At 49.7% G+C, this 19,472-nt stretch overlaps 1 protein-coding gene across 1 annotated transcript in view; it reads right to left on the minus strand.

The window, feature by feature from the left end:
• The window catches only part of SCFD2 (sec1 family domain containing 2), a 204,546-nt gene that overhangs the window by 111,294 nt on the left and 73,780 nt on the right, over positions 1 to 19,472 (minus strand). The window contains exon 5 of the mRNA XM_064149430.1: positions 617 to 866. Coding sequence (XP_064005500.1) covers positions 617 to 866 — 250 coding nt within the window. The remainder of the gene's footprint in view (positions 1 to 616; positions 867 to 19,472) is intronic.

Here is a 19,472-nt window from a genome sequence, read left to right on the forward strand (position 1 = left end):
CAGTTCCAACCTCCTGCCATGGGCAGGGACACCTCACACTAGAGCAGGCTGATCAGAACCTCAGCCAGCCTGGCCTTAAACACCTCCAGGAATCAGGCTTCCACCACCTCCCTGGGCAACCCCTTCCAGGCTCTCACCACCCTCATGCTGAACAACTTCTTCCTAACCTCCAGTCTGAATCTCCCCATTTCCAGCTTGGTTCCATTCTCCCCAGTCCTATTACAACCTGACAGTCTAAAAAGTCTCTCCCCAGCTTTCTTCTAGGCCCCACCTCCAGCTGGCATAAAAGAAGAAATGTGTCTTAACCCAACAGTGAGCTTTTATTTCTTGCTGCAACAACTGTGGTTCACTGCACATGTTCCCAGAATGAATTTGGGTTTCTCAGGCTCAGCTTTCCACTGATCAATGAAGGGAAACTGCAGAAGAGATTTACCTCAGGAAAACACAGTGGCAAAAGAGCAACTGATGGAGCTTTTCACCAGATTCAGCACTCTTCAAGGACAGCCTCTGTCAGTATTTGGCACATGTTGGCATGTGGGAGATGGAACCAACCTGCAGGAGATGCAGCTCCTGCATTCCCAACCATCCCATTTCCCACCACACAGCAGAACCCTACCTGTTATGTTCTGCAGCAAAGGAGACAGCTCCGGCTCGTCACAAATGGCCTTAGCTAGGGCTTTTTTCACCTCTTCTTCAGCTGCATCCAGCTCTTTTCCACTGCTGATGTCTCCAACCACAGAATACATGTATGTCAGCAAGACAAGGAAGTCCTCACAGGCGTAATCATCCTTTCTCCTCTCATTGCTAGACTTGATCATTGGCAGCAACTGGTGTAAGACACTGGGCAGTGCTGACTCGCCAAGGCTCTGCAAGAGAGAAGGAAGATGACTGTGTCAGACTGTGTCCTCCAAAGGTCATCCAGTCCAACCCCCTCTGCAGTCAACAGGGACATCCTGAACCAGGGAAGGTTACCCAGAGCCTTGTCCAGTCTCACCTGCAATACCAAATAATAGAATGCTTTAGGTTGAAAGGGACTTCAAAGCTCAGCCAGTTCCCATCCCCCAGCATAGGCAGGGAAACCTGACGCTAGAACAGGTTGCTCAAGGACTCAGCCAACCTGCCCTTAAACACCTCCAGTTAGGTTGTGGAGCACCCAATATGATCTTTGAAGAAGTTCAGCATGAGGGTGGTGAGAGTCTGGCACAGGCTGTCCAGGAAGGTGCTGGAAGCCTCATCCCTGGAGATGTTTAAGGCCAGGCTGGATGAGGCTCTGGCCAGCCCGATCTAGTGTGAGGTGTCCCTGGGCATGGCAGGGGAATTGGAACTGGATGATCCTTGAGCTCCCTTCCAATCCTGACTGATTCTATCATTCTTAAACACCTCCATGGATGGTGACTCCACCACCTCCCTGGGCAGTCCATTCCAGTGCCTTTAAATATTAGATTCAGGAGAAGTAAAGGTAAGAGCAGCAAACAAAGCAGAAAGTGAACAAGGGGGCAGAGTCTGAAGCTGTGCCAGGGCAGGTCTAGGCTGGATGTGAGGAGGAAGTTCCTGGCAGAGAGAGTGATTGGCATTGGAATGGGCTGCCCAGGGAGGTGGTGGAGTGGCCATGGCTGGAGGTGTTGCAGCCAAGCCTGGCTGGGGCACTGAGTGCCATGGTCTGGTTGGTTGGCCAAGGCTGGGTGCTAGGTTGGGCTGGCTGAGCTTGGAGCTCTCTTCCAACCTGCTTGAGTCTATGATTCTAAGAGACAGATGGATACAGTAACAGAAGAGGTTTGTCACTGCTTGTAGCTGCATTCATTTAGTGCTAAGCTCTTTTCACAGCTGAGTAGCTTTTTTTCCTGAAGCCTGGGCAGAGTTTTCAGCCTAACTTTAGTAAAGTGGACTCCAGTTTCATGTCCTGGTGTTCCCCATGCAACAGCTCAGGGGGTCCTGGATTGGGCTGTGTTTTGTTTTAGCTGTTGTTGGGCAATTTCAGAAAGACTAAGGAGCATTTTGTAAAGCCTGAGTTTTATACCTACACCAATCCCCTCTGGATCCTGACCACAAAGAACCCACAAGATATCAAATAGGGTTTGGGTTTTTTTTCCAGCCAACAACACTTGTGCAAAGTCTGAGCTCCACCCTGCTCCTGACATACAACTTCTGCCATCCTTCAAGGGCCCTTAATGTGGTCAGATGTGATGTTTCTACTCAAATACATACCTTAGAGAAGAATTTTCTCCTCACTGCCCACATGCTAAAACAATGAGTGCAACTGTGGACGTGAAGCAGTAAATTACAAAGCTCCTGTGGGACTGAGGCATGTGGGAGCTCAAATGGAATACTCAGAAATCCAGGAGGGGTTGGCAGCCTGGGGTGAGTCTGGGGAGGGAGTGTTAAATCACATGCTCAGCAAGGCCAGGCACTGCTCTGCTTGGGGAGCAAAGCCATGGGGTTTGGCAGTGGGGTGGCATATGCTGGCAGCTGGGCCACCCTCCAAACAGGGCTGCCAGTGCCCAGATTGTAACTCAGCCCTGCCTCAGTTCAGCAGCATCTGCCCTCTTCCTGAAAAGGGACACAAACAAAGTCTCATCTGAACAGCAGCACAATAAATCATATGGACCCTAAAATGGAAGAGAGCTCCAAGCTCAGCCAGCCCAACCTAGCACCCAGCCCTGCCCAACCAACCAGACCATGGCACTAAGTGCCCCAGCCAGCCTTGGCTGCAACACCTCCAGCCACGGCCACTCCACCACCTCCCTGGGCAGCCCATTCCAATGCCAATCACTCTCTCTGCCAGGAGCTTCCTCCTCACATCCAGCCTAGACCTGCCCTGGCACAGCTTCAGACTCTGTCCCCTTCTTCTGGTGCTGGCTGCCTGGCAGCAGAGCCCAACCCCACCTGGCTACAGCCTCCCTGCAGGCAGCTGCAGGCAGCAATGAGCTCTGCCCTGAGCCTCCTCTGCTGCAGGCTGCACACCCCCAGCTCCCTCAGCCTCTCCTCACAGGGCTGTGCTCCAAGCCCCACAGAATGAGATTTTACAAGAGCTCTGTTTTTGTGTGCCCAGATTTTCCACGTGCCTGGAGCCCAGAGGATGCCACAGTCAGCTCAAACAGCAGGCACAAGAGGAGAGCAGCTCCTCAAAGCGCACATGTGCAGCATCTCTGGCAAACTTCCACACATACATGACTGGATAAAACCCAAACTGGCCTAAACTTGCAGGATGATTTACTGTATGGCAGGCTAAAACTCAACAACTTAAAGCAACAATTGCCACCTCTTATCTTCAAAGTAAAAATGAAAGAGCAGAAAGCATACGAAAGAGCTTCTAATAAACCGTTAACTGCAGAACACAAGGAGGGTCCTCCTGGGCTATGAACTCCTCTGGAATGTTTTCCCCTTATCTCTTGGGAAATGGCACTAGAGAGGACTTCAAATGGAGCTGCCAAGCTTCAGAGGCTGTTTTGTCCAAACAGGCCAGTTGGACTGGAGCTTGCACGAAAAAAAAAACACACCCTGAGACTTGCATTGCAGCTTGAGCGCAGAGCAGCGCACGGCAGGCAGCTGGGAAATGTGCCTCCAACCAAATCCACTGGCAGACTGTCATTATCTGGCCACCTCTGATGATTTAGGGGCTCCCTGCACTGCTTAACAATCAATCAATTAGCCTGATTGAACAACCCTAAAAGAGGACTTTTAAAAATGGAACTACACATGACCCAAATTTCCTGCCGGTGCTGTTGGCCTGGGGTTAGCCTCATTTGTCTATCGTCGTGGGAGCCAATAAAAATAATACAACCAGGTCAAGCCTGAGCTTTCCAAAGGCTGTGTAAAAACATGACTGCTGCTGAAGGCAGAGCCAGCTGAGGGACAAGCTCTAACACCTTCTGCGTGGGTGCTCTGGTTGGACATTTCCATGCCTTGACCATCTATTCTTCATGATCCAGAGAGAGTTGCTGCTAGATGCTTGTTGTTGTTTTCCATCTTCACCCTCTCTAATTAGTCAGTTTTATATCTTAAGCAGTGCAGTAATTTACTGTCCCTGTGTAAAAACATGACTGCTGCTGAAGGCAGAGCCAGCTGAGGGACAAGCTCTAACACCTTCTGCTTGGGTGCACTGGTTGGACATTTCCCTGCCTTGACCATATATTCTTCATGATCCAGAGAGAGTTGCTGCTAGATGCTTCTTGTTGTTTTCCATCTCCACCCTCTCTAATTAGTTAGTTTTGTAACTTAAGCAGTGCAATAATTTACTGTCCCTTAATAAAAACATAAAGGCAGAGCCAGCTAAGGGCCAAGCTCTAACACCTTCTGCTTGGGTGCACTGGTTGGACATTTCCATGCCTTGACCATCTATTCTTCATGATCCAGAGAGAGTTGCTGCTAGATGCTTGTTGTTGTTTTCCATCTCCACCCTCTCTAATTAGTTAGTTTTATAACTTAAACAGAGCAATAATTTACTGTCCCTGTATAAAAACACGAAGGCAGAGCCAGCTAAGGGCCAAGCTCTAACACCTTCTGCGTGGGTGCTCTGGTTGGACATTTCCATGCCTTGACCATATATTCTTCATGATCCAGAGAGAGTTGCTGCTAGATGCTTCTTGTTGTTTTCCATCTCCACCCTCTCTAATTAGTTAGTTTTGTAACTTAAGCAGTGCAATAATTTACTGTCCCTTTATAAAAACATGAAGGCAGAGCCAGCTAAGGGCCAAGCTCTAACACCTTCTGCTTGGGTGCACTGGTTGGACATTTCCATGCTGTGATCATCTGTTCTTCATGATCCAGGGAGAGTTGCTGCTAGATGCTTGTTGTTGTTTTCCATCTCACAGTATCACAGTATCATCAGGGTTGGAAGAGACCTCACAGATCATCAAGTCCAACCCTTTACCACAGAGCTCAAGGCCAGACCATGGCACCAAGTGCCACGTCCAACCTTGCCTTGAAGTGCCCCAGGGACAGCGACTCCACCACCTCCCCAGGCAGCCCATTCCAGTGTCCAATGACTCTCTCAGGGAAGAACTTTCTCCTCACCTCCAGCCTAAATTTCCCCTGGCACAGGCTGAGGCTGTGTCCTCTTGTTCTGGTGCTGGCCACCTGAGAGAAGAGAGTAACCTCCTCCTGGCCACAACCACCCCTCAGGTAGTTGTAGACAGCAATGGGGTCACCCCTGAGCCTCCTCTTCTCCAGGCTAACCAATCCCAGCTCCCTCAGCCTCTCCTCGTAGGGCTGTGCTCAAGGCCTCTCCCCAGCCTCGTCTCCACCCTCTCTAATTAGTTTTGTAACTTAAACAGAGCAATAATTTACTGTCCCTGTATAAAAACACGAAGGCAGAGCCAGCTAAGGGCCAAGCTCTAACACCTTCTGCTTGGGTGCACTGGTTGGACATTTCCCTGCCTTGACCATCTGTTCTTCATGATCCAGAGAGAGTTGCTGCTAGATGCTTGTTCTTGTTTTTCATCTCCACCCTCTCTAATTAGTTAGTATATAACTTAAGCTGTGCAGTAATTTACTGTCCCTGTGTAAAAACATGACTGCTGCTGAAGGCAGAGCCAGTTAAGGGCCAAGCTGTAACACCTTCTGCTTGGGTGCTCTGGTTGGACATTTCCATGCTGTGACCATCTATTCTTCATGATCCAGAGAGAGTTGCTGCTAGATCCTTCTTGTTGTTTTCCCTCTCCACCCTCTCTAATTAGTTAGTTTCGTAACTTAAGCTGTGCAGTAATTTAATGTCCCTGTATAAAAACATGACTGCTGCTGAAGGCAGAGCCAGTTAAGGGCCAAGCTCCAACACCTTCTGCTTGGGTGCACTGGTTGGACATTTCCATGCTGTGACCATATATTCTTCATGATCCAGAGTGAGTTGCTGCTAGATGCTTCTTGTTGTTTTCCATCTCCACCCTCTCTAATAAGTTAGTTTTGTAACTTAAGCAGTGCAATAATTTACTGTCCCTGTATAAAAGCATGAAGGCAGAGCCAGCTAAGGGCCAAGCTCCAACACCTTCTGCTTGGGTGCACTGGTTGGATATTTCCATGCCTTGACCATATATTCTTCATGATCCAGAGAGAGTTGCTGCTAGATGCTTGTTGTTGTTTTCCATCTTCACCCTCTCAAATTAGTCAGTTTTATAACTTAAACAGAGCAATAATTTACTGTCCCTGTATAAAAACACGAAGGCAGAGCCAGTTAAGGGCCAAGCTCCAACACGTTCTGCTTAGGTGCACTGGTTGGACATTTCCATGCTGTGATCATCTGTTCTTCATGATCCAGAGAGAGTTGCTGCTAGATGCTTCCTGTTGTTTTCCATCTCCACCCTCTCTAATTAGTTAGTTTTATAACTTAAACAGAGCAATAATTGACTGTCCCTGTATAAAAACACGAAGGCAGAGCCAGCTAAGGGCCAAGCTTTAACACCTTCTGCTTGGGTGCACTGGTTGGACATTTCCATGCCTTGACCATCTATTCTTCATGATCCAGAGAGAGTTGCTGCTAGATGCTTGTTGTTGTTTTCCTTCTCCACCCTCTCTAATAAGTTAGCTTTATAACTTAAGCAGTGCAATAATTTACTGTCCCTGTGTAAAAACATGAAGGCAGAGCCAGTTAAGGGCCAAGCTCCAACACCTTCTGCTTGGGTGCACTGGTTGGACATTTCCATACTGTGACCATATATTCTTTATGATCCAGAGAGAGTTGCTGCTGGATGCTTGTTGTTGTTTTCCATCTCCACCCTCTCCAGTTAGTTATTTTTCTAACCTAAGCAGTGCAATAATTTACTGTCCCTCAGGGTAAAGGAACTGACGTCAACTTGCTGGGTTTTTTTGTTTTGGCAAAGGGCAGATGGGAGGAGAGCAAAGAAAATCCAAACAGAATTCAGTTTTTAAACACCCAACACGATATTGTGCTGCAACAGTGACACTGTAAATGTCATTTAAAGGATCTCCAGGAAGTGTAATAAAGCCAAGATCAAAGCAGAGAAGATGTTTTGCGTTGCTGCGCAAGGTTTGGTTTTCAGCACTCCCTAAACCTGGATGAATCTAAAGCCACAGGCATCATTAGACAACACAACAGCAAAGACAGTGGGCTGAGGAGGAAGAGGAAGGCCAAAGTGTGCTGGAATGAACAAACACGTGGCCCTGACATAACTGAGAAGAGAACTGAGGGCTCTAATCCCTCTGCTTCCAGCCCACTGTCCTCAACACATCATTCAAAATATCAGGGCAAAAATCAACTCCCAGCAAGTGGAAGTTATTTTCCTTTAAAATCCAGGAGGAAGGAGGAGATAAATCTCCAGAGACTACTTCACTATGTAAACATTCTAGCAGCCTTCCATTTAGGAAGCAAGACCATATTTCATTCCTTCAAAACGTCTTTCACTCCTCCACAACATCTTTCATTCCTTCAAAACACCTTCAATTCCTTCATAACATCCTTCATTCCTTCAAAGCATCTTCAAATCCTTCAAAAGATTCCTTCACAACATCTTCAATTCCTTCAAAGCATCTTCAATTCCTCCAAAGCATCTTCAATTCCTTCATAACATCTTCAATTCCTTCATAACATCCTTCATTCCTTCAAAGCATCTTCAAATCCTTCAAAAGATTCCTTCACAACATCTTCAATTCCTTCAAAGCATCTTCAATTCCTTCATAACATCTTTGATTCCTTCAAAGCATCTTCAACTCCTTCATAACATCTTTGATTCCTTCAGAACACCTTCAATTCCTTCATGACATCTTTCATTCCTTCATGACATCTTCCATTCCTTCATAACTCAGAGGGAGGCTTGGCTGGTGGAGCTGCAGGCTGTGCTGCCGTCCAGAGAGACCTGGGCAGGCAGAGCTGGGCACACAGGAACCAGATGAGGTTCAACAAGGACAAGTGCAGAGTCCTGCACCTGGGGAGGGATAATAAACTGCAGCAGTCCAGGCTGGGAGGTGACTCTGGAGAGCAGCCCTGGGGAGAGGGAGCTGGGAGTGCTGGGGGAGAACATCCATGGCACAGCAATATGCCCTGGGAGCCAAGAGACAAATGGGCTCCTGGGGGGCATTAAGCAGATTGTGTCCAGCAGATCAAGGGAGGTTCTCCTTCCCCTCTACTCTGCCCTGGGGAGACCTCATCTTGAGTACTGCCTGCAGTTTTAGGCTCCTCACTTGACGAGAGACAGGGATCTGCTGGAGAGGGTTCAGATGGAGGGCTACAAGGATGATAAGGGGACTGGAGCACTGCCTCATGAGGAGAGGACCTGGGGCTGCTTAGTCTGGAGAAGAGAAGACTGAAAGGGGATCTAATCAATGTTTATAAACACCTGAGGGCTGGGGGTCAGGAGGGGGGGACAGGCTCTGCTCACTGCTCCCTGGGATAGCACAAGGAGCAATGGATGGAAGCTGCAGCACAGGAGGTTCCAGCTCAGCACAAGGGCAACTTCCTGACTGTGAGGGTCCCAGAGCCCTGGCACAGGCTGCCCAGAGAGGCTGTGGAGTCTCCTTCTCTGGAGCCTTTCCAGACCTGTCTGGATGTGTTCCTCTGTGATCTGTGTTAGATAGTATGGTCCTGCTCTGGCAGGGGCGGTTGGACTGGATGATCTCCTTGGGTCCCTTCCAACCCCTAACATCCTGTGAGCCTGTGATAACATCTTTCATTTCTTTAAAACATCCTTCATTCCTTCAGAACATAGAATCATAGAATCAAGCAGGCTGAGAAGAGAGCTCCAAGCTCAGCCAGCCCAACCTAGCACCCAGCCCTGCCCAACCAACCAGACCATGGCACTAAGTGCCCCAGCCAAGTCTGTGTGAACACCTCCAGGGATGGTGACTCCAGCACCTTCCTGGTCAGCCCATTCCAATGCTCATCACTCTCTGCCAAGATCTTCCTCCTCACATCCAGCCTAGACCTCCCCTGGCACAACTTGAGACTGTGTCCCTTTCTTCTGTTAGCATCTTTCATTTCATCTTTCATTACATTTCATTTTTCATTAACATCTTTCATTCCTTCCAAACATCTTCAATTCCTTCAGTGGCTGCATGAGTTAACAGAACGTTTTTAGGATGGGAACCACTCAGCTTTACAACACTCAGGAATTTTACTGGAGGAAAAGCAATGCTAAAAAGCAACCTCCACAGCCAGCTGTAGGTAAAGGCAGCAAAAGGATCAGTAGCAGCTCTTTGGATGGTTCCTGGACCATCTTGTTTAATAAAAGCTGATTTTAATGATGATGTAGGTGGGTTAACATTAAATAAATCCATTGGGAGCAATCCAAAGCTATTCCTACTGACAAGTTATTAATCATAGAACCAAGCAGGAGGAAAGAGAGCTCCAAGCTCAGCCAGCCCAACCTAGCACCCAGCCCTGCCCAACCAACCAGACCATGGCACTAAGTGCCCCAGCCAGGCTTGGCTTCAACACCTCCAGCCACGGCCACTCCACCACCTCCCTGGGCAGCCCATTCCAATGCCAATCACTCTCTCTGCCAGGAACTTCCTCCTCACATCCAGCCTAGACCTGCCCTGGCACAGCTTCAGACTCTCTCCCCTTCTTCTGTTGCTGGCTGCCTGGCAGCAGAGTCCAACCCCACCTGGCTACAGCCTCCCTGCAGGCAGCTGTAGACAGCAAGAAAAGAGGTTTAAGTTTTCCTAGGTCTGGCTGACAAGAGGTTAAAATAGCTGAAGTGTGCTACGAGGACAGGCTGAGAGAGCTGGGGTTATGCAGCCTGGAGAACAGAGGACTCCAGAGGAACCTCAGAGCTGCCTTCCCATAGATGAAGGGATCCTCCAGGAAGGCTGCAGAGGGACTTCTCCTAAGAGGGTGTAGCACCAGAACGAGAGGGAATGAAGCTGAGGGAGGGCAGGGTTAGACTGGAGTTGAGGAAGATGTTCTTGTGTGTGAAGGTGGTGAGACTGTTTTTTCCTCTCTCTTTGGAAACCATCTAAGTGTAAGGCCCTGATAATATATTTTAATGGATTCTTAGGGGCTCAGCAGCCACAGCAGACTGAAAAAAAAAGGATATTTAATAAGTCTGAGCTTTATTAGAGAAAGCTCTGCAAAGATAGGGACAATTTGACTTAAATCACTGCACATCTGACATAGATCAAGGGGGAATGGTTTGGAGCTGAGGCAGAGGAGGGTTAGACTGGAGCTGAGCAAGAAGTCCTTCACTGTGAGGATGCTGAGACTATGGCACAGACTGCCCAAGGAGGCTGTGGTTGCCTCTGGCCTGGGGGTGTTCAAAGCCAGGTTAGATGAGGCCTTGAGCAGCTGAGTCTAGTTAAGAGGTGTCCCTGGGCATGGTGGGGAGATTGGAGGAGCTGAGCTCCCTTCCAACCTGAGCCATTTTATGATTGGCAAACTCCTCAACCTGCCAGTGTCAAAATGCACAGCATCCAATTATCCAGCCAAGCCATTTTAGAGGAGCATGAATGCATTTTGAGAACTGAAGCCCACTCTCTGCACACTTCCATCTGCAGGAAGTGAGTTTGGTTCCCAGGAAAGCGTAGTCTAAAACTACTGACTGACAAAGCTTCACCTGGTAGGAGGAAAGACCAAGCTTTAGCCTTAGGGGAAAGCAGACAAAGCAGCCAGCAAACTCACAACAGCTGGAGAGTGGAAGTGTGAGATGCTGCCAGTAAATGGCCATTTGCAGTGGAACAAACAAAGGGTAAGGCTTTGTGATTAAAGGTAAGGTGACACTGCCTTTTGTTGGGGACCAAAGCAGGTTTATGGCTTTCTCCCCTCACTACCAATGACTTTCTCCCCTCACTAAGATGAGACCTGCATTTTCCTCTCTTTAATAGCAGGGTTTGTCTATTCACTTGATAACTGATACAAAAGTCCTCCACACAAAAAAAGTGTCTAAAGAAAACAGCAGAGAACTGAACTGCTAGTGAGAGACACAGGAAACAGTAAAAGCATCCTAGGACCTGCCTCCTCTGTCATTACTCTTAATGAGTCTTCTGTTGTAAATGAAATATCCCTGCAGAGCTAATTCCATCTCCTCTCCCCACTTCTGCATTTATCACTCACTTTGAGCCTTGCCTCAGGAGCTAAAAGTGCAGAGACAATTCCCAGGCAGTCCCTGCAGACACAGTCTTAAAATTCTACCATAAAGAAAAAACAACTAAAAGGAGGAAGGTTTTTTTAAAAGCTCTTTTAAACCTGGCTCGGGCAGATTCACATTCACACTAAGTGGATGCTCTCACACTTGGCCTTCATCCTTGCCTTCTGCCCACCACAGCAGCCCCTTCCTTTTGTGCCTGCCAAAGAATTTGTGAGATGAGCTCTGAGGTCCCTTCCAACCTGAGATGTTCTAGGATGATTCTATGATTCTATGACATAAGAGACTCATCAGCATAGAATCATAGATTCAAGCAGGTTGGAATAGACATCCAAGCTCAGCCAGTCCAAACTAGCACCCAACCCTGATCAATTAACCAGACCATGGCACTAAGTGCCCCATCCAAATCTTTCTTTGAACACCTCCAGGGATGGTGACTCCACCACCTCCCTGGGCAGCCCATTCCAATGCCAATCACTCTCTCTGTCAACAACTTCCTCCTCACATCCAGCCTACACCTGCCCTGGCACAGCTTGTGGCTGTGTCCCCTTGTTCTGTTCCCTTCCAACCTGAGCCATTCTATGACATGAGTCTCATCAGCATGTCAATAAGAGAGTCAAGCCAACCTATTCTGGAGCACCTCTCCTATGAGGAAAGACTGAGGCAGTTGGGGCTGTTCAGTCTGGAGAGGAGAAGGCTCCCAGGTGACCTTCTTGTGGCCTTGCAGTATCTTAAAGGGGCTACAAGAAAGCTGAGGAGGTACTTTTCAGGCTGTCAGGAAGTGATAGGACTGGGGGAAATGGAACAAAGCAAAAATGGGTAGATTCAGCCTGGATGTTAGGAAGAAGTTGCTCAGCATGAGGGTGGTGAGAGCCTGGAATGGGTTGGCCAGGGAGGTGGTGGATGCCTCATGTTACTTTCCTTCTGGATATTAAACACTTTAGGTTTATTGATTTAATCCTGATCTTGAGACCCAGACCCATTCTTGTTTATTTTTGTCTCTGAGGTACTGAATAGTAGGAATTGAAATCACAGAATCAGGCAGGGTTGGAAGGGACCGCAAGGAGCAGCCAGTTCCAACCCCCCTGCCATGCCCAGGGACACCCTACCCTAGAGCAGGCTGCCCACAGCCTCAGCCAGCTCCTCTGGAGTGAGGTGTCCCTGCCATGGCAGGGGAGTTGGAACTGGTTGATCCTCTTGGTCCCTGCCAACCCTGACTGGTTCTCTGATTCTACTCAGTCAAAAGCTTTTAGCTGTGATGGCTTCTACAGATGTGCTCAGCAAAATACATGAATCAGCAGAGCAAAGAGCTTGGCAGAAGAATGAAACTGTACAATCAAGATAAAACACCTATCAGAGACAAATCTCAGTGCTTTGCAGGCCAGGAGATTCTGTGTGTGGTTGATTGAGTTTGTTTGCTTGTTTGTTAGTTTTTATAAGCCTTGGAATCTAGGGAGAAGTGCCAGGAGATGGCAGGGGCTCAAAACTGAGAGAAGGGCACAAGGGTAACATAATTTCCTAGGAGATTAAACTTCACATTGGCTGCGAGAAGAACAATGGGAAAGCTTTCAGTTGCTACAAACCAAAGGGTAAGGACCCACAGGGACGGCAAACAAATCCAAGGGGTTATAAATCCATGGCAATATAGTACAATCCAATCAGTCATTCAATAGTGCAGACAGTATCTGCAGAAGGAGGGGATTCTATCATGGGAGATGGTTACTGAGAAAGAGTTGAGATGCTCTGGGCAAAGAACATGAATCTCTGATTAGATCACTTGGCTATAACCCTGCAGGTTAGAAAAACAGATGACTCAGAGGGGATAAAAGGTCTGAAAAATCACAAATGGACTAGAGGAGGCAGGTAGGAATTGATTGCTTACTCTCTGTCCCAACACAGGAACTAAGGGGCAATAAAAAAGCTGGTGAGAACCAGTTTAAAAAGCAATTCAAAGGCAGGGAGTTCTCCCTGCGGTTTGCTGAAGGTTGCTGTGCTGTTCAGTTCTGCCTTGGTTCACAAAGATGATTAGAAAACTCACAGGGGAAAACACTGCCCTCAAACATGAGTGCATGCACAGAAACCACATCTGCTCCACAACTCAGAATGGTCAGGGCTGGGAGACTACCACACAACCTCTCCTCTCCTCTCCTCTCCATTCTTCCTCTCCTCTCCTCTCCTCTCCTCTCCTCTCCTCTCCATTCTTCCTCTCCTCTCCTCTCCTCTCCTCTCCTCTCCTCTCCTCTCCTCTCCTCTCCTCTCCTCTCCATTCTTCCTCTCCTCTCCTCTCCTCTCCTCTCCATTCTTCCTCTCCTCTCCTCTCCTCTCCTCTCCTCTCCTCTCCTCTCCTCTCCTCTCCTCTCCTCTCCTCTCCTCTCCTCTCCTCTCCTCTCCTCTCCTCTCCTCTCCTCTCCTCTCCTCTCCTCTCCTCTCCTCTCCTCTCCTCTCCTCTCCTCTCCTCTCCTCTCCTCTCCTCTCCTCTCCATTCTTCCTCTCCTCTCCTCTCCTCTCCTCTCCTCTCCATTCTTCCTCTCCTCTCCTCTCCTCTCCTCTCCTCTCCTCTCCTCTCCTCTCCTCTCCTCTCCTCTCCTCTCCTCTCCTCTCCTCTCCTCTCCTCTCCTCTCCATTCTTCCTCTCCTCTCCTCTCCTCTCCTCTCCTCTCCTCTCCTCTCCTCTCCTCTCCTCTCCTCTCCTCTCCTCTCCTCTCCTCTCCTCTCCTCTCCTCTCCTCTCCTCTCCTCTCCATTCTTCCTCTCCTCTCCTCTCCTCTCCTCTCCTCTCCTCTCCATTCTTCCTCTCCTCTCCTCTCCTCTCCTCTCCTCTCCTCTCCTCTCCTCTCCTCTCCTCTCCTCTCCTCTCCTCTCCTCTCCTCTCCTCTCCATTCTTCCTCTCCTCTCCTCTCCTCTCCATTCTTCCTCTCCTCTCCATTCTTCCTCTCCTCTCCATTCTTCCTCTCCTCTCCATTCTTCCTCTCCTCTCCATTCTTCCTCTCCTCTCCATTCTTCCTCTCCTCTCCATTCTTCCTCTCCTCTCCATTCTTCCTCTCCTCTCCATTCTTCCTCTCCTCTCCATTCCTCCTCTCCTCTCCATTCTTCCTCTCCTCTCCATTCTTCCTCTCCTCTCCATTCTTCCTCTCCTCTCCATTCTTCCTCTCCTCTCCATTCTTCCTCTCCTCTCCTCTCCTCTCCTCTCCTCTCCTCTCCTCTCCTCTCCTCTCCTCTCCTCTCCTCTCCTCTCCTCTCCTCTCCTCTCCTCTCCTCTCCTCTCCTCTCCTCTCCTCTCCTCTCCTCTCCTGGATGAGCTTTGAGGTCCCTTCCAACCTAAACCATTCTATGCCTCTATGCAGACAAACAAAGACATAATATATGACATAAACCACAAAGGCAAATTACAGGGGCATGGGAGGTTTGCAGAGGAGAAGATCTCACTGCCTTGCCCAAAGTCCTGCTTGGAGCCACAGGAAGGAGACAGAAGGGCAGCAGGGAGCCACATGGAGGCAGATTATCAGTGCAGTGCAGAGCAGCAGGGCTGTTAATCAGCACAGCAAATGTCAGCACAGTTCAGGACTGACATTCCCAGCCCTTGGACAGGACTCGTCGTGCTTGAAACAGCACTCAGCCTTTCACAGGATCAACCAGGTTGGAAGAGACCTCTAAGATGATCGAGTCCAACCCTTCATGGCCATTAAAAGCATATGGCACATCCATTAAGTCTGTAACTTAGGAGACCTTCATCCATTTTTGTGTGGGGAAGGAATCTCATTGGCAGGGCAAGGAGTTACAAAGATGCTGAGGAGACTGGAACATGTCTGTGATGAGGAGAGACTGAGGGAACTGAGGCTTTTTAGTCTTGAGAGGAGCAGCCCAAGGGGCATACTGACCAACACTTCAAGGGTGCATGGCAGCAGGATGGCACCAGGCTTTTTTTCAGTGGTGCCCAGTGACAGCACAAAGGGTGATGGGCAGAAACCTGAACTGAAGAAGTCCTATCTAAACATCAGGAGCAGCCTCTGTCATTTAAGGGTGCTGGAGCCCAGGAGCAGACTGCTCAGAGAGGTGGTGGAGTCTCCATCTCTGGAGATATTCAAAGCCCACCTGGCCATGCCCCTCACGTAACCTGTTCTGGGTAAAGCTATCTAGGCAGGGGGCTTGGACTCCAGAGGTCCCTTCCAAGCTGAGATTCTGAGTCTTATAGCTAGGATATGCAGTTCACTCATGTCCTCAGATTCCCATTGAGCTTTGGAGGCTGATGGATTTTGGCTCTGGAGGCTCTCTGGTCAGTCACTCACTACAGCTGAGTTTCTTCCACATATATTTTAAGGGTCAGCTTCTGCCTCTGCAGAAGTCAGTGTGAAAACATACAGTTAATTAGAAGGGTTAGGTGATAGGATGGACTTGATCTTAAGAGGTCTTTCCCAACCTGCTTAATTCTGTGTGGTTCTGTGACATCTTCACTAGAGGATGTTCCCTGTGGCATGGTTTGCAGAAGGAATAACACTTTCCTCTTGCAGGTCAGGAAGAATAAAGCAAGCTCACTTATACCACTCTATCTCCTTTCATCCTAGGAAAGCTAGCAGGTTAAAAGTCTGCTTTTCCTGACCAATTTTCCACTGCCATTAAAAACTACACAGGTTCCCAACTTCCAGAGAGCAACAGGGGGCAGAAACAAGAGTGATGCTTCCAGGCCTGTTCAACGTATTTCCTGATGATCTGGAGCAGGGGATTGAGTCCAGCAGCAGTGAGTTTGCAGTGACACCAAGCTAGGAGCAGCTGTGGAGCTGTTGGAGGGTAGGAGAGCCCTGCAGAGGGACCTGGCCAGGCTGGATGGGTGGGCAGAGGCCAAGGGGATGAGAGTGAACAAGGCCAAGTGCAGGGTTCTGCACTTTGGCCACAACAACCCCAAGCAGCACTGCAGGCTGGGGCCAGAGTGGCTGAGAGCAGCCAGGCAGAGAGGGAGCTGGGGGTGGTGGCAGAGAGGAGCTGAAGAGGAGGCAGCAGTGCCCAGGTGGGCAGCAGAGCCAATGGCATCCTGGGCTGGCTCAGGAGCAGTGTGGGCATCAGGACAAGGGAGGTTCTTGTGCCCCTGTGCTCAGCACTGCTCAGGTCACCCCTGCAGTGCTGTGTCCAGTTGTGGGCTCCTGAATTGCAGAGAGCTGTTGAGGTGCTGGCAGGTGTGGAGAGAAGGGCAGCAAGGCTGGGGAGGGGCCTGGAGCAGAGCCCTGTGAGGAGAGGCTGAGGGAGCTGGGGGTGTGCAGCCTGCAGCAGAGGAGGCTCAGGGCAGAGCTCATTGCTGCCTGCAGGGAGGCTGTAGCCAGGTGGGGTTGGGCTCTGCTGCCAGGCAGCCAGCACCAGAAGAAGGGGACAGAGTCTGAAGCTGTGCCAGGGCAGGTCTAGGCTGGATGTGAGGAGGAAGCTCCTGGCAGAGAGAGTGATTGGCATTGGAATGGGCTGCCCAGATCACATTTGGTGATTGTGTAATCCACAACCTCCCTGGGCAACCTCTGCCAGTGTTCCACTTCCCTCACTGTAAAGAACTTTAAAGACCTTCCTCCTAACCACCTTCACTATAAAGAACTTCTTCCTAACTACCTACAGTATAAAGAACTTCTTCCTAACCACCCTCACTGTAAATAACTTCTTCCTAAATCTTCAGTGCTGGTACTCAGGTGTGGTGCTGAACACATGTCCTGGGTCCTGACTGTGCCTCTGCACAGCTGTATGGACCTTCCAGCAGGAGTGTTATTAGAAGTGTACCCAACACCTGCCTTGTTTGCCATGCTGCTCCATGTCCCTCACCCCACTTGCCCTCTACACAGCTGGCACACAGCAAGTTCTCATCTCTCAGCCAAGTTTGTCCCATGGGGCTGGGCAGTGGTTTGGCAGCTCTGGGTAGAGAAGACGTCAAGCTGCTGTCCTGCTGCCAACTGCAAGGGCCATGTGAGGGCATCCTGGCTGCCAAGGATTACTCTTGCCACACCTCCTCCTCCTCATCTGTTTGTCCAGCACAAGCTACAACTAGAAAAACAATCCCAAGCTTTCTGGCCCCCTGGGCTTTCCCCTCCCACTCAGCCCAGAGGCTGAGTCAGCACAACCATCCCTCCTGATACCACATTTGTGCAAAGGGAGCTGACTGGAGCACAGGACATCTGGTCCCAATATCTCCAAACACTTAAATCATGCATGTCATTCCAAACATTTGAGAGCTTCAGAAGCTTTCAGTTACTTTCATACATATTTCCTAGTTGCTTCATGCAGAAAGGATTTCTTTATGTTCAAATTTCACTCTGGAGATCTGGGGAAATGTCTGCTTTGTGCCATTTTAACTAGAAACCCCACCCCAGCCTTAAAGATCAACCCAGACACAAGCTAAACACAGAATCATAGAATCAACCAGGTTGGAAGAGAGCTCTAAGCTCAGCCAGCCCAACCTAGCACCCAGCCCTGCCCAACCAACCACACCATGGCACTAAGTGCCCCAGCCAGGCTTGGCTGCAACACCTCCAGCCACGGCCACTCCACCACCTCCCTGGGCAGCCCATTCCAATGCCAATCACTCTCTCTGCCAGCAACTTCCTCCTCACAGCCAGCCTAGACCTGCCCTGGCACAGAACTTGAGGCTGTGTCCCCTTCTTCTGTTGCTGGCTGCCTGGCAGCAGAGCCCAACCCCACCTGGCTACAGCCTCCCTGCAGGCAGCTGCAGGCAGCAATGAGCTCTGCCCTGAGCCTCCTCTGCTGCAGGCTGCACACCCCCAGCTCCCTCAGCCTCTCCTCACAGGGCTCTGCTCCAGGCCCCTCCCCAGCCTTGCTGCCCTTCTCTCCACACCTTCCAGCACCTCAGCAGCTCTCTGCAATTCAGGAGCCCAGAACTGGACACAGCACTCCAGGGCTGGCCTGAGCAGTGCTGAGCACAGGGGCACAAGAACCTCCCTTGTCCTGCTGCCCACACTGCTCCTGAGCCAGCCCAGGATGCCATTGGCTCTGCTGCCCACCTGGGCACTGCTGCCTCCTCTTCAGCTCCTCTCTGCCAGCACCCCCAGCTCCCTCTCTGCCTGCCTGCTCTCAGCCACTCTGGCCCCAGCCTGCAGTGCTGCTTGGGGTTGTTGTGGCCAAAGTGCAGAACCCTGCACTTGGCCTTGTTCAGTCTCATCCCATTGGCCTCTGCCCACCCATCCAGCCTGTTCAGGTCCCTCTGCAGGGCTCTCCTACCCTCCAACAGCTCCACAGCTGCTCCTAGCTTGGTGTCACTGCAAACTCACTGATGCTGGACTCAATCTCCTCATCCAGATTTCAGTGAAGACATTGAACAGGACCATGCCCAGCACTGACCCCTGGGGCACAGCACCAGTGCCAGCTGCCAGCTGGATGTGGCACCATTCACCACCACTCTCTGCACTCTTCCATCCAACCAGTTCCTGACCTAGCACAGAGTAAATATGTCCAAGCCATGAGCTGCCAGCTTGGCTAGGAGCTTGTCATAGCAGACTGTGTCAAAGGCTACCTTTAGACTATCTTTTTTTTCAGGAGAACACCAAACTGTCCTGAGGTTTTAATAACAGGTAAAAGAAAGGTGGTTTGTGCTAGCTTGAGGCAAATTAGTGAGAGAAATAAGATTATAGGCTGTGAAAAGAAAATAATGGTGATGTCCACTTCACTTCAGGCTTGCTGAGATGTATAAAAACAAGAAGACAAACCACAGATAAGAGCAGGAGCATTTATGTGTGTGTGTCTCTTGCAGTTGGTGCCCTGGACTGCTTGTGTGTAACTAATCCTTCTGCTTTCTAACCCCCCTGGCTGATCCTCCAAACTCACCTTGTGCCTAAGGCAGAGTCTGGGGTAAGGCAGAGGGGTGGGAAGAAGGTTGAAGGGTGGTTGGGAGCCCCTCCTGGGGACTTTGGTTTCTGGGAGGGCTGCTGTGTTTCTGCATTACCTTTAACTTATATATTGCTGTATCTAGTTGTAAATCTTGTAACTATCTGCTTGTATCTTGTGCTAAGCTGTGAATCTAAAGCTTCATTCCTTAACTTGCAGCTGGCTGAGACTAGTCTGGGTGATTTCATAAGAGGGGAGGGAGGGGGCAGTTAACTCTGGAACCATCACAGTGGTTGTACATGCAGAAATGCAACGTTGAAGCAAAACACAAACCAAATCCAGCAACTGAAAGCTCCCCCACAAACTGAGGGGTTTGTAGTTCCCCCTCGTGTTCTTTGGTAGGAGAGAAATGGTGCCACAGCCCAGAGGTCAGGCACCAGATTCAGACTCTGGAGGCTGATGCTCAGCTCCACCTCTCACTGCAAGCTTCTTGCTTTTCTCTACCTCATGCTACCAATGTTCATAGAATCATAGAATCAACCAGGTTGGAAGAGACCTCCAAGCTCATCCAGTCCAACCTACTACCCGGGTATACAGCCTGGAGAAGAGAAGGCTTCCAGGAGACCTTGGAGTGGCTTCCC

The sequence above is a fragment of the Pogoniulus pusillus genome, chromosome 9 (assembly GCF_015220805.1).
Source record: "Pogoniulus pusillus isolate bPogPus1 chromosome 9, bPogPus1.pri, whole genome shotgun sequence".
Classification (NCBI taxonomy): Eukaryota; Metazoa; Chordata; class Aves; order Piciformes; family Lybiidae; genus Pogoniulus; species Pogoniulus pusillus.